At 55.2% G+C, this 14,217-nt stretch overlaps 2 protein-coding genes and 1 long non-coding RNA gene across 4 annotated transcripts in view; 2 read left to right on the top strand and 1 right to left on the bottom strand.

The window, feature by feature from the left end:
* Positions 1-940, bottom strand: part of LOC145513990 (uncharacterized) — a 93,714-nt gene extending 92,774 nt beyond the window's left edge. Inside the window, exon 1 of the long non-coding RNA XR_014059793.1 lies at positions 806-940. This is a non-coding gene — a long non-coding RNA (uncharacterized LOC145513990). The remainder of the gene's footprint in view (positions 1-805) is intronic.
* Positions 941-1,344: 404 nt separating this feature from the next.
* LOC145513956 (uncharacterized) lies at positions 1,345-6,412 on the top strand. The gene is made up of 3 exons (XM_081511034.1): positions 1,345-4,797; positions 5,197-5,509; positions 5,766-6,412. The coding sequence occupies exons 1-3, from the start codon at positions 4,561-4,563 to the stop codon at positions 6,386-6,388; spliced, it is 1,173 nt and encodes a 390-aa protein (XP_081367160.1). The 5' UTR covers positions 1,345-4,560; the 3' UTR covers positions 6,389-6,412.
* Positions 6,413-12,264: 5,852 nt separating this feature from the next.
* On the top strand, positions 12,265-14,055 carry LOC145513931 (uncharacterized). Of its 2 annotated transcripts, none has more exons than XM_081510989.1 (3): positions 12,265-12,440; positions 12,840-13,152; positions 13,460-14,055. In XM_081510989.1, exons 1-3 carry the CDS (start codon positions 12,306-12,308, stop codon positions 14,029-14,031), a joined length of 1,020 nt encoding a protein of 339 aa, XP_081367115.1. In that variant the 5' UTR covers positions 12,265-12,305; the 3' UTR covers positions 14,032-14,055. The 2 variants fall into 2 exon arrangements, with proteins under 2 accessions (XP_081367115.1, XP_081367114.1); XM_081510988.1 differs by having other exon boundaries at positions 13,409-14,055.
* Positions 14,056-14,217: the final 162 nt, after the last annotated feature.

Here is a 14,217-nt window from a genome sequence, read left to right as displayed (position 1 = left end):
GTATTGAGAGGACAGGGATGGCTACAACGTGCTGCAAACTGAGTGAGGGTCCCCACAATCCTCAGCAAAGGTCTGTGGTGTGCAAGTGGGGAGTAGAGGGCCCCCAAGTTCCAAAGGAAGGGAGGTACTCGGGAGCTAAAGCCCTTGGCTGCTGTGGTAGCAGCTGCAGATGGCAGCTCGTCCACAGTGCACTTCGAATGAGGTCATATGAGCGGGACTCTGGAAATGGCTCCGAAATCCAGAGAAAGGGGTCAGGGTATGTGGGAATCCGGCGGGGGTGGGGGGTGGATGAAGGAAGGTGTCCTTCCCCTCTCCAGTGCAATTTGGTTTGGTGAGTCTCAAAGCTACCAGATGGCACTTCCCAAGTCAGGCCCCCGCAGGAATCAGGGTGGGCTGCGTGCCTCGGCCCCTGCCACAGGGACAAGCCACACCAGTGGCCTCCCTGAGCTCAAATGGCCGGATCTGGGGGTTCTGTCTGGGTGCACACCTCCTTGCTGTGGCCAAGTTCCCCCCTTCTCTGAGCACCAGCTTCATCCTCTCGAAGGAGGACATCGATTGCTACCTTGGCACGTTACTCTCTTCATCCTGTGAAGACTCATTAGGCTTATCCTACAATTACTAGCTGGCCCGAAGAGATATCTCCTGAATCCAGATTAAGCTGGAGTCTCCCAGGCTCATCTGGCATGTCTTCCCTGAAGTCTGCCAAAACCCACACCCTTGCATTTCCAGGGACTCCCCTTAGCCAGCTGGGCAGAAAACCCAGCATGCTTCAAACAAGCTGACAGACAAGCGGGAGAGGACTCACGGGCAGACGGCCTCCCTCAGGTCTCGGGTGGAGCTCTGGGACCACAGCGGCAACGGGCCATCCCAGCCCCTGGGCTCAGCAGCACCCTCATTCTCAGGCCGGCGGCTCTGCCCTGAGGGGAGCAGGAAGGTCACCAACTGCCGCAGGCGGACCTCAAGCCCCTCCCACTGCTGGAGCCTGACCTCCCCCGGCCCCACCCCTTCCCCTACCCCAGCAGGACGAGAGCTCGTCTTCCCCTGGCTTCCAACGTCAGGCCCGGCCCTGGGCCCCGATTGGGCACTGCCCCAGTCCGGAGCCAATCACAGTGGCCAGGGAGGTGGAACGCACCGATTGGCCAGGGCCAGGTCATGTGACCATGCTCCCCAGGAAACTCAAATATTACCAAGATTCCCTAACAAACCAATGAACAAAATTATCCAGTAAAGGCAAACCGTACTTTTTAATGAGGCCAATGTCACAGAAAAAAAAAAAAAAAAGCTTCACAATGAACTGCTCAAGGAAGCTACTAAATAAACTTTCAGAAAAGTTAAGTCGTTTTTTTTTTTTTTGTTTTAATAGGGTGACGGAGAGCTATACCTTTCCCATCTATGTGAATTTAGGTTTAAACTAGATTTCCCTTGGCTATTATATAAGACAAAAAAACCCCACATCACCCCCTTTCACTCCCCCCACCCCCAAAAAGTGTTTTAGTCTATTGAGTTTTTGTGTCCTCAGTTGTGTCTGATTCACGGCAACTCACGAACTCTACACAGCCAGGCTCTTCCGTCCATGGAATTCAGGGCAATTTTTTTCTGTCACAGTAAATGCCCACCCTGGGTGATCCAAAGGCAAGGGCTCAGAGGCTCCTGAGAGACTAACTCCTTTCAGCTGAGCACAGAGCTGGCTCCTCACTGGGATGCCTGTGGCCTGGGGCTCCCAGAGGGGAGAGCAGCACTCGCCCCACCGTGTGGTCACTGCTGGAAGTGCAGGCTGCTCCTCACTCCCCCTTGACAGTGTCCCTGAGGGCAGAACAGTGTGAATCTACTCAAGGTGGAAATGCAAACTCCGATGCAACCAAACTTCCCACAAGGTCTCCAAAACCACTCAGGAACAGGGAATTGGAAACTGCAGGGCATGACATGAATGGAGATGGAGGCTTGACACCTTACACCGAGTTCACTTCCAGTTATCCCTAGACAAAGTTTCCATGAAAACTTGTCACAAATCTAGAAGAACAATGAGCAGAAACCGGACACGTGCTTTGAGTCTTCACACACAAAACTAAAAGGCAGTCCACAAAACAACCCAGAGAATACAGTGGACTTTGCAAAATCAAAGATATCTACTGTGGGAAAGACCTCATTACAAAAGCAAAAGACAGGTCATACATCGCGAGACGAATGAGTGGAAACACAAAGCTTCTCAAGGACGTGTCTCCAAACAGACAAAGAACACCAACACAACAAGCCTGTGAAAACTAGGGAAAGGTCTGAAGGGACACCAGACTGAGGAAGACACACACAGAGTATCCCGGATGATGTCCAGCACTGAGGGCCTGAAGAAACAACAGTCTAGTTGCACTCCCTCAGGCCTGTGTGACCCTGGATGAGGCCTCTGTTTCCCGGTGGCTCTGAGAGATGGACAGGGAGGAAGGGGAAGAGAAATCACTTGCACTTCTAATACTCACAGCAAAGTCTTCCAATGAGAAGGGAATTATCACCCCCACTGACAATGCCATTCACTGAAGTGATACCCACGAGTCCATCTAACCCAGAAGGGAAGGAAGGACCTGTTCTCACAAAACGGCGAGAGATGGAAGAAAGAAGATCAAGCCCACACCAATCACTGGAAAGAGAAGCTGTGCTCAGGGCTTGAAAGAATTCCTATTGGGAAAATGATGTCACAGCCCCACAAGGCAATCCACAGCTTCGATGCTATTCCTCCCAAAATGCCAATGCATTTTCGCACCGAACAAAGAATTGCAAAAGGGGTTACGGAAACAGAAAAGAGCCTAAATTGTCAATACAATCCGACGAAAAAGCCCCGATACGGACATCCAAGGTTGTGTGAAAGGAAATTAGACGACCAAACTAGGATCCTCAGGAGAGTATCGGAGAAGGCGATGGCGACCCACTCCAGTACTCTTGCCTGGAAAATGCCCTGGACGGAGGAGCCTGGTAGGCTGCAGGCCATGGGGTCGCGCAGAGTCAGACACGACTGAAGTGACTTAGCCGCAGCGGCAGCAGCAGGACGGTATGCTATTGGGAATACAACAACACACACAGATCCAGATCGATGGAATAAAGTTGAGGGTCCAGAAACAAACCCCGGCATCCATGGTCAACTCATCTCTGACACAGAAGGGGAGAATATCCAAATGGGAACAAGAAAGCCTCTTCAATCAATGTCCATGGGAAAACCAGACAGCTACATCTGAAGAACGCTATTGGTTTTGATCTCACACCACCTCAATATCGGGGAAAAACCTCACCCTAAAGACTGATGTCATGAGATAGCTAGAAAGAAGCGTAGGTCAAAGGCTCCTTAACATCAGAGTCTCCTTGCCATTTGCTGGGCGGAGGTAGAAATGGGTCTCTTCAAGTAAGGGGAAGAGGGAAACCAAGTACACCAATGGGTTTCCATCCAATGGAACCTCTTCACAACAGAGAAGCTAAGCATTCACAAATGCAAAAGATAGGAAACGGAACATGAGAGACTCCTTGCAAGTGGTGTATCTGAGAAGGGGTTCATATGGAAAGAGACGAAGAATGCACAGCACTCAGATTCCAAGAAACACCACCACCACCCTTGACCCTTCCCCCATGACCAACTCCGACCTAAAGCCTTTCTCTCCCTCTAACCTATCCCTAAAACATAACCCTCATCTAATCATATACATGGGCATTCCTAGCATCCATCCATCCACACACGAGAGAGAAAGAGGAAGGCACAGACTGAATCGAGAAAGGAAAAGAGAGGGACACAGCCAGAGAGAGACACGGAACCAAAGAGAGGAAAGGAGCCGATGGTCCAGACTTTTCATCAATCTGTCTCGAAGGTAGAAGCAATGACAGCGCCCATCCACCCCAGAAGGGGGAAAAGGACGGAAGGTTTGGAGAGGAAAAGACAAGAACGCAGGGAGCCATTAGAAGCTCAGCCACCCGCAGAAGCCGAGCTGGGACACTTGAACAGAATCTCAATGGAAACAGAGGACCAGAAAGTTGGCTACTCTTTTCTATAAGAGAGGGAGACCTTCGAGTCTTCCTTTCGGTCCTCCAACTTGCATGCGGGGTCTCAAAACAGTCAGGAGGGGGAGTGCCTTTTCCTGGGTACCACGGCGCATCCAGGCCTCGTTCTGCCCCATTCTGTGCTGTGTCAGCCCTGGATGGCGTCTTTCTTTCTGAAGTCTCAGCGCACAAGCTCCACGTGATATCGGCCCCAGGTGGAGAGGCATGGAGCTGCTCGTAGGCCGACAGACCTAGGAAACAGATGGGAGAATGACCCCCACTCTGCAGATGGAGAGACTGGGGAAACCCTGAGGGGCATATGCTTGTCCAGGGCCACACCACTTATGAGAAGAAGGAGCCTGGTCTGAGAGCAGCGGGGTCCTCGGAGCTCAGGCCCTGGCTGCACCCAGGCCTCCCCAGGGCTGTGGGCTGGGCTGTGTGGCTGTCACTGTGCCTGCACATGGCCTAAGGGGGGTGGTCGAGCAGTCAGAAACCCAGAGATTCCCTTGGGAAGTTTTGGGGAAGGGACCTCAGCACGAACCCCAGGAAATGATGTCACCTGCCGGCAACAGAACCCAACAGAACCCGCAACCCGGGTATCCAGGCCTCCAGAGCGGAGAGGAGCCCCCAGCCAGATCACTTGCTGCCAGGATGTTCTGCTGTTTGCCCCTGCCCAGAGGCCGGGGCCTCAGGAAAGCTCACAGGCAGTGTGCGTGGGCACCCTGTCGACGTTGGCTCAGGGCACCCCCGAGAGGCCTCTGGCCCTTTGCCCGGAGAAACAGAAAGGTAACACGGGGAGCCCCAGGCGGGGCCAGGCCACCTCTCCCATGCCACCCGGAAACACCGGGTCCTTTGCCTGTGTGTGTGGATGCGGGTTTCTCGGGGTGTGTCTCCCTCAAGGAAGCCCAGGCGGATGTGGGGTCAGAAGCCTGTGGACAAGTTGTGTCCACACCCCAGGGGAGAGCAGGCTGGGTGGGATGGGGAGAGTGCGGGCAGCGCCGGCCGCCCAGGCTGACCTCACACCCTCAGGTGGGTCTCTTTCCTCCCGGGTGGGGATCTGAGCAGACACACGTCTCTGACCCTTCTGGGAAGAGAAGTTCGAGCAGGCAGAAGCAGCGGCTCCACTGGCCAGGCCCAGCTCGGAAAACTCCCAGCACGGCTGGCTGACGGTCACTGTCGTTGCAGAGCTTCCCACGTGATGAGGCCGAGGACGGGGACACCCCGTCCACCTCCCGGAGGGAGGGGTCGGAGCACCACCCCCCCGCCCGTGAGGCCCAGTGCAGGCTCCAGGTGAGCGTGCCCACGGAGGCATCAGCCCCACCGGGGGCGAAGCGGAGGCGGGGAAGGCCTGCTGCCGAGACACCGCCCAGGATACACCCGGCGGCCCAGTCTGAGGCTGCCACGGAGCTCAGCACACCCGGCTCCGACCCAGAGTCCCGAGAACCCCGGCCTCTGAGGCAGCAGGAGGACCTGGAGCCCAGCACGCCAGAGCACAGAGGTGAGGACGCTGGGGCTGGTGCACGGGAGTGTGTGGGGAGGGGGTGCTGAGCTACACAGGGACGAGTCCCCGAAAGATGCTGCTGGGCCTGCAGCAAGCGCTGGCCTCACACCCCCACCCCCATCTTGCACACTTCAGTCCCAAAAGACATCCGACCCGGGGTATTCTTTGGGAATCTCTTGGAAGCTTTCTGTCCCGGGATACGCACATGCCAAGGCTGGCCTGTGGGCAAACTTTGCTTCTCCCCCGGCTCTAGCACTGGCCTCCAACTGGAACCAGGCTCTACTTCCCAGACCTGTCCCTACAGAGGTGGTGGCTCCAGGTGCAGGACCCAGGGATCCACCGAGGCCAGATGGAGAACCGAGACTTGCCCTCGCAGAGACACCAGGCCAGCTGGGTACTGGCCAGCACACCGGGCAGATCGGATCTCCGTGCCTGCAGGACCCCCAGCCCCAGGCACTGATGTCCCACCCCCTCAGCCAGAACCTCCACCTCCACGTGCACCTGTACCTGCTCGGGCTTTGGCAGGAGAACCCGAGGCAGAGGAGGAGTCACCGCCTCGGCAGGGAGAGCCTGCCCTGGCTCCCGCGCAACACCCAGACGCCGACGATGACTCACCCGCCCCTGCAGGAAGAACGAGCCCCCGCTCTGGACAGAGACCCAGAGCCCTTGCCGGAAACACCACGTCCAGGGGAGCGGTCGGCTCTGCAGCCTCCAGCCCTGTCTGCTCACCGTGGAGGCCGGCAACTCCGTCTGCCCCCAGGGGACATGGAGTTCCTTTCCCCTGAACTGCTTTGCATTTGGTTTGTTTCCACCTTTCTGGTGATGTTTCATTTTTTGTATGGTTTCCTGTATTTCTCTTGGTTAAGTTGGGATTAGTAAACTTTTTCATCATTGTTGCAATTTGGGAACACTGTTGTGTAACTCTGGTGATACTGTGTTACCATCACCACTTTGTAGTTTCAGACCCGTTCGATCTTTATGCCCCACCCCCCAACAAAGCCTGGATTCAAGGCAAGCACGCCCTGTTCATCCCTCCCCCCGATCCTGAACACAACTTCACCTTTTCTTTCTGCATTCCTTCCTATATTCTTGGTGTCCCCAATCAATGACTCTCAGTGAAATGACTGAAGGAGTTTTTTTCGGACTCTCCACCTACTGTAAGACTCCATTGGAGAGTTCTCATTTTTATGTCATTTGAACTAGCCTTTGATAGCTGAAAGGACGGTGTACGTCCTTTCAAGATATCATGTGCCAAACGAAGCCCTTTTGGCAAATGCCATCATTATCTCCAGGCAGGCATTGCTGTTTGAAGGGTGACATCTCAGCCAGAAGGCAGAGGCTGAGCTCCTCTTGTTGCACCAGCTCCCAAAAGAAGCCAAGAAAGGGAGCTGGAACAACAAACCACCCCAACGCCCAGGAAAGCGTTCTTCACGACAGAAGGCTAGAAAATGACCCAACAACCTTGTGGCCCAGAACCCCTCTAGAAAAATCACTGTTCCATAAAAAAGAGAAACACATGGGAAGTTCCAAGGAGAGGCAATGCCCATGGCCAGTGTACTTTAGAGACGGCCTGACCACTCCGGGGAAGACACGCACCGACGGAACCCCTTGGGAAACAGCAGTGATAGTCCTCACCGTCGTAAGGGTTTCCTCTGGGGACAACCTGCCCTGGGCACCACATGAGGGAGCAGACCGGCTTCTCTTCCTCTGCCCCCACACCGTTCACTCATGAAGGCAGCTCAGGTGTTCTCATGCCCTGCCTGCCTGCCTGCCTGCCTGGCTCATCCGTGAGCTGTGCCCACCTCCAGGGCAGGACTCCACCTTCTCCTCTCTGTGTACCGTGAATCTGCACACAGTGGGCTTTCAGAACCTTAGGAGACTTGAGCCATTCCCACTGGAGCCAGAACCCTCCCCAGGAAGGAAAACAGCTGTGGAGTCATTTTGGCCCCAGCACTGGTTCCCAAACCCTGGCGGCTCCTACAGCCTCTACGGTGTGAAGAGGGAGGTCCCTTTTGACAGAGCTTTCCGGCTGTCAGATCTAAGCTGTTGTTTCCCTGTCAGCTGTGTCTCTTCCGTTGCAGCCAGGTGGGCCACGCTGCTCCAAAGGAGCTCACAAGCTGAGTGGCAAGGGAGGTATTGAGAGGACAGGGATGGCTACAACGTGCTGCAAACTGAGTGAGGGTCCCCACAATCCTCAGCAAAGGTCTGTGGTGTGCAAGTGGGGAGTAGAGGGCCCCCAAGTTCCAAAGGAAGGGAGGTACTCGGGAGCTAAAGCCCTTGGCTGCTGTGGTAGCAGCTGCAGATGGCAGCTCGTCCACAGTGCACTTCGAATGAGGTCATATGAGCGGGACTCTGGAAATGGCTCCGAAATCCAGAGAAAGGGGTCAGGGTATGTGGGAATCCGGCGGGGGTGGGGGGTGGATGAAGGAAAGGTGTCCTTCCCCTCTCCAGTGCAATTTGGTTTGGTGAGTCTCAAAGCTACCAGATGGCACTTCCCAAGTCAGGCCCCCGCAGGAATCAGGGTGGGCTGCGTGCCTCGGCCCCTGCCACAGGGACAAGCCACACCAGTGGCCTCCCTGAGCTCAAATGGCCGGATCTGGGGGTTCTGTCTGGGTGCACACCTCCTTGCTGTGGCCAAGTTCCCCCCTTCTCTGAGCACCAGCTTCATCCTCTCGAAGGAGGACATCGATTGCTACCTTGGCACGTTACTCTCTTCATCCTGTGAAGACTCATTAGGCTTATCCTACAATTACTAGCTGGCCCGAAGAGATATCTCCTGAATCCAGATTAAGCTGGAGTCTCCCAGGCTCATCTGGCATGTCTTCCCTGAAGTCTGCCAAAACCCACACCCTTGCATTTCCAGGGACTCCCCTTAGCCAGCTGGGCAGAAAACCCAGCATGCTTCAAACAAGCTGACAGACAAGCGGGAGAGGACTCACGGGCAGACGGCCTCCCTCAGGTCTCGGGTGGAGCTCTGGGACCACAGCAGCAACGGGCCATCCCAGCCCCTGGGCTCAGCAGCGCCCTCATTCTCAGGCCGGCGGCTCTGCCCTGAGGGGAGCAGGAAGGTCACCAACTGCCGCAGGCGGACCTCAAGCCCCTCCCACTGCTGGAGCCTGACCTCCCCCGGCCCCACCCCTTCCCCTACCCCAGCAGGACGAGAGCTCGTCTTCCCCTGGCTTCCAACGTCAGGCCCGGCCCTGGGCCCCGATTGGGCACTGCCCCAGTCCGGAGCCAATCACAGTGGCCAGGGAGGTGGAACGCACCGATTGGCCAGGGCCAGGTCATGTGACCATGCTCCCCAGGAAACTCAAATATTACCAAGATTCCCTAACAAACCAATGAACAAAATTATCCAGTAAAGGCAAACCGTACTTTTTAATGAGGCCAATGTCACAGAAAAAAAAAAAATGCTTCACAATGAACTGCTCAAGGAAGCTACTAAATAAACTTTCAGAAAAGTTAAGTCTTTTTTTTTTTTTTTTTAATAGGGTGACGGAGAGCTATACCTTTCCCATCTATGTGAATTTAGGTTTAAACTAGATTTCCCTTGGCTATTATATAAGACAAAAAACCCCACATCACCCCCTTTCACTCCCCCCACCCCCAAACAGTGTTTTAGTCTATTGAGTTTTTGTGTCCTCAGTTGTGTCTGATTCACGGCAACTCACGAACTCTACACAGCCAGGCTCTTCCGTCCATGGAATTCAGGGCAATTTTTTTCTGTCACAGTAAATGCCCACCCTGGGTGATCCAAAGGCAAGGGCTCAGAGGCTCCTGAGAGACTAACTCCTTTCAGCTGAGCACAGAGCTGGCTCCTCACTGGGATGCCTGTGGCCTGGGGCTCCCAGAGGGGAGAGCAGCACTCGCCCCACCGTGTGGTCACTGCTGGAAGTGCAGGCTGCTCCTCACTCCCCCTTGACAGTGTCCCTGAGGGCAGAACAGTGTGAATCTATCTACTCAAGGTGGAAATGCAAACTCCGATGCAACCAAACTTCCCACAAGGTCTCCAAAACCACTCAGGAACAGGGAATTGGAAACTGCAGGGCATGACATGAATGGAGATGGAGGCTTGACACCTTACACCGAGTTCACTTCCAGTTATCCCTAGACAAAGTTTCCATGAAAACTTGTCACAAATCTAGAAGAACAATGAGCAGAAACCGGACACGTGCTTTGAGTCTTCACACACAAAACTAAAAGGCAGTCCACAAAACAACCCAGAGAATACAGTGGACTTTGCAAAATCAAAGATATCTACTGTGGGCAAGACCTCATTACAAAAGCAAAAGACAGGTCATACATCGCGAGACGAATGAGTGGAAACACAAAGCTTCTCAAGGACGTGTCTCCAAACAGACAAAGAACACCAACACAACAAGCCTGTGAAAACTAGGGAAAGGTCTGAAGGGACACCAGACTGAGGAAGACACACACAGAGTATCCCGGATGATGTCCAGCACTGAGGGCCTGAAGAAACAACAGTCTAGTTGCACTCCCTCAGGCCTGTGTGACCCTGGATGAGGCCTCTGTTTCCCGGTGGCTCTGAGAGATGGACAGGGAGGAAGGGGAAGAGAAATCACTTGCACTTCTAATACTCACAGCAAAGTCTTCCAATGAGAAGGGAATTATCACCCCCACTGACAATGCCATTCACTGAAGTGATACCCACGAGTCCATCTAACCCAGAAGGGAAGGAAGGACCTGTTCTCACAAAACGGCGAGAGATGGAAGAAAGAAGATCAAGCCCACACCAATCACTGGAAAGAGAAGCTGTGCTCAGGGCTTGAAAGAATTCCTATTGGGAAAATGATGTCACAGCCCCACAAGGCAATCCACAGCTTCGATGCTATTCCTCCCAAAATGCCAATGCATTTTCGCACCGAACAAAGAATTGCAAAAGGGGTTACGGAAACAGAAAAGAGCCTAAATTGTCAATACAATCCGACGAAAAAGCCCCGATACGGACATCCAAGGTTGTGTGAAAGGAAATTAGACGACCAAACTAGGATCCTCAGGAGAGTATCGGAGAAGGCGATGGCGACCCACTCCAGTACTCTTGCCTGGAAAATGCCCTGGACGGAGGAGCCTGGTAGGCTGCAGGCCATGGGGTCGCGCAGAGTCAGACACGACTGAAGTGACTTAGCCGCAGCGGCAGCAGCAGGACGGTATGCTATTGGGAATACAACAACACACACAGATCCAGATCGATGGAATAAAGTTGAGGGTCCAGAAACAAACCCCGGCATCCATGGTCAACTCATCTCTGACACAGAAGGGGAGAATATCCAAATGGGAACAAGAAAGCCTCTTCAATCAATGTCCATGGGAAAACCAGACAGCTACATCTGAAGAACGCTATTGGTTTTGATCTCACACCACCTCAATATCGGGGAAAAACCTCACCCTAAAGACTGATGTCATGAGATAGCTAGAAAGAAGCGTAGGTCAAAGGCTCCTTAACATCAGAGTCTCCTTGCCATTTGCTGGGCGGAGGTAGAAATGGGTCTCTTCAAGTAAGGGGAAGAGGGAAACCAAGTACACCAATGGGTTTCCATCCAATGGAACCTCTTCACAACAGAGAAGCTAAGCATTCACAAATGCAAAAGATAGGAAACGGAACATGAGAGACTCCTTGCAAGTGGTGTATCTGAGAAGGGGTTCATATGGAAAGAGACGAAGAATGCACAGCACTCAGATTCCAAGAAACACCACCACCACCCTTGACCCTTCCCCCATGACCAACTCCGACCTAAAGCCTTTCTCTCCCTCTAACCTATCCCTAAAACATAACCCTCATCTAATCATATACATGGGCATTCCTAGCATCCATCCATCCACACACGAGAGAGAAAGAGGAAGGCACAGACTGAATCGAGAAAGGAAAAGAGAGGGACACAGCCAGAGAGAGACACGGAACCAAAGAGAGGAAAGGAGCCGATGGTCCAGACTTTTCATCAATCTGTCTCGAAGGTAGAAGCAATGACAGCGCCCATCCACCCCAGAAGGGGGAAAAGGACGGAAGGTTTGGAGAGGAAAAGACAAGAACGCAGGGAGCCATTAGAAGCTCAGCCACCCGCAGAAGCCGAGCTGGGACACTTGAACAGAATCTCAATGGAAACAGAGGACCAGAAAGTTGGCTACTCTTTTCTATAAGAGAGGGAGACCTTCGAGTCTTCCTTTCGGTCCTCCAACTTGCATGCGGGGTCTCAAAACAGTCAGGAGGGGGAGTGCCTTTTCCTGGGTACCACGGCGCATCCAGGCCTCGTTCTGCCCCATTCTGTGCTGTGTCAGCCCTGGATGGCGTCTTTCTTTCTGAAGTCTCAGCGCACAAGCTCCACGTGATATCGGCCCCAGGTGGAGAGGCATGGAGCTGCTCGTAGGCCGACAGACCTAGGAAACAGATGGGAGAATGACCCCCACTCTGCAGATGGAGAGACTGGGGAAACCCTGAGGGGCATATGCTTGTCCAGGGCCACACCACTTATGAGAAGAAGGAGCCTGGTCTGAGAGCAGCGGGGTCCTCGGAGCTCAGGCCCTGGCTGCACCCAGGCCTCCCCAGGGCTGTGGGCTGGGCTGTGTGGCTGTCACTGTGCCTGCACATGGCCTAAGGGGGGTGGTCGAGCAGTCAGAAACCCAGAGATTCCCTTGGGAAGTTTTGGGGAAGGGACCTCAGCACGAACCCCAGGAAATGATGTCACCTGCCGGCAACAGAACCCAACAGAACCCGCAACCCGGGTATCCAGGCCTCCAGAGCGGAGAGGAGCCCCCAGCCAGATCACTTGCTGCCAGGATGTTCTGCTGTTTGCCCCTGCCCAGAGGCCGGGGCCTCAGGAAAGCTCACAGGCAGTGTGCGTGGGCACCCTGTCGACGTTGGCTCAGGGCACCCCCGAGAGGCCTCTGGCCCTTTGCCCGGAGAAACAGAAAGGTAACACGGGGAGCCCCAGGCGGGGCCAGGCCACCTCTCCCATGCCACCCGGAAACACCGGGTCCTTTGCCTGTGTGTGTGGATGCGGGTTTCTCGGGGTGTGTCTCCCTCAAGGAAGCCCAGGCGGATGTGGGGTCAGAAGCCTGTGGACAAGTTGTGTCCACACCCCAGGGGAGAGCAGGCTGGGTGGGATGGGGAGAGTGCGGGCAGCGCCGGCCGCCCAGGCTGACCTCACACCCTCAGGTGGGTCTCTTTCCTCCCGGGTGGGGATCTGAGCAGACACACGTCTCTGACCCTTCTGGGAAGAGAAGTTCGAGCAGGCAGAAGCAGCGGCTCCACTGGCCAGGCCCAGCTCGGAAAACTCCCAGCACGGCTGGCTGACGGTCACTGTCGTTGCAGAGCTTCCCACGTGATGAGGCCGAGGACGGGGACACCCCGTCCACCTCCCGGAGGGAGGGGTCGGAGCACCACCCCCCCGCCCGTGAGGCCCAGTGCAGGCTCCAGGTGAGCGTGCCCACGGAGGCATCAGCCCCACCGGGGGCGAAGCGGAGGCGGGGAAGGCCTGCTGCCGAGACACCGCCCAGGATACACCCGGCGGCCCAGTCTGAGGCTGCCACGGAGCTCAGCACACCCGGCTCCGACCCAGAGTCCCGAGAACCCCGGCCTCTGAGGCAGCAGGAGGACCTGGAGCCCAGCACGCCAGAGCACAGAGGTGAGGACGCTGGGGCTGGTGCACGGGAGTGTGTGGGGAGGGGGTGCTGAGCTACACAGGGACGAGTCCCCGAAAGATGCTGCTGGGCCTGCAGCAAGCGCTGGCCTCACACCCCCACCCCCATCTTGCACACTTCAGTCCCAAAAGACATCCGACCCGGGGTATTCTTTGGGAATCTCTTGGAAGCTTTCTGTCCCGGGATACGCACATGCCAAGGCTGGCCTGTGGGCAAACTTTGCTTCTCCCCCGGCTCTAGCACTGGCCTCCAACTGGAACCAGGCTCTACTTCCCAGACCTGTCCCTACAGAGGTGGTGGCTCCAGGTGCAGGACCCAGGGATCCACCGAGGCCAGATGGAGAACCGAGACTTGCCCTCGCAGAGACACCAGGCCAGCTGGGTACTGGCCAGCACACCGGGCAGATCGGATCTCCGTGCCTGCAGGACCCCCAGCCCCAGGCACTGATGTCCCACCCCCTCAGCCAGAACCTCCACCTCCACGTGCACCTGTACCTGCTCGGGCTTTGGCAGGAGAACCCGAGGCAGAGGAGGAGTCACCGCCTCGGCAGGGAGAGCCTGCCCTGGCTCCCGCGCAACACCCAGACGCCGACGATGACTCACCCGCCCCTGCAGGAAGAACGAGCCCCCGCTCTGGACAGAGACCCAGAGCCCTTGCCGGAAACACCACGTCCAGGGGAGCGGTCGGCTCTGCAGCCTCCATCCCTGTCTGCTCACCGTGGAGGCCGGCAACTCCGTCTGCCCCCAGGGGACATGGAGTTCCTTTCCCCTGAACTGCTTTGCATTTGGTTTGTTTCCACCTTTCTGGTGATGTTTCATTTTTTGTATGGTTTCCTGTATTTCTCTTGGTTAAGTTGGGATTAGTAAACTTTTTCATCATTGTTGCAATTTGGGAACACTGTTGTGTTAACTCTGGTGATACTGTGTTACCATCACCACTTTGTAGTTTCAGACCCGTTCGATCTTTATGCCCCACCCCCCAACAAAGCCTGGATTCAAGGCAAGCACGCCCTGTTCATCCCTCCCCCCGATCCTGAACACAATTTCACC

This window comes from Giraffa tippelskirchi, chromosome 7 (genome assembly GCF_054371585.1).
Source record: "Giraffa tippelskirchi isolate mGirTip1 chromosome 7, T2T-mGirTip1v1.2.pri, whole genome shotgun sequence".
Taxonomy (NCBI): Eukaryota; Metazoa; Chordata; class Mammalia; order Artiodactyla; family Giraffidae; genus Giraffa; species Giraffa tippelskirchi.
Note: the sequence above shows the minus strand (reverse complement) of the source record. Positions and strands in the feature narration are given on the sequence as shown.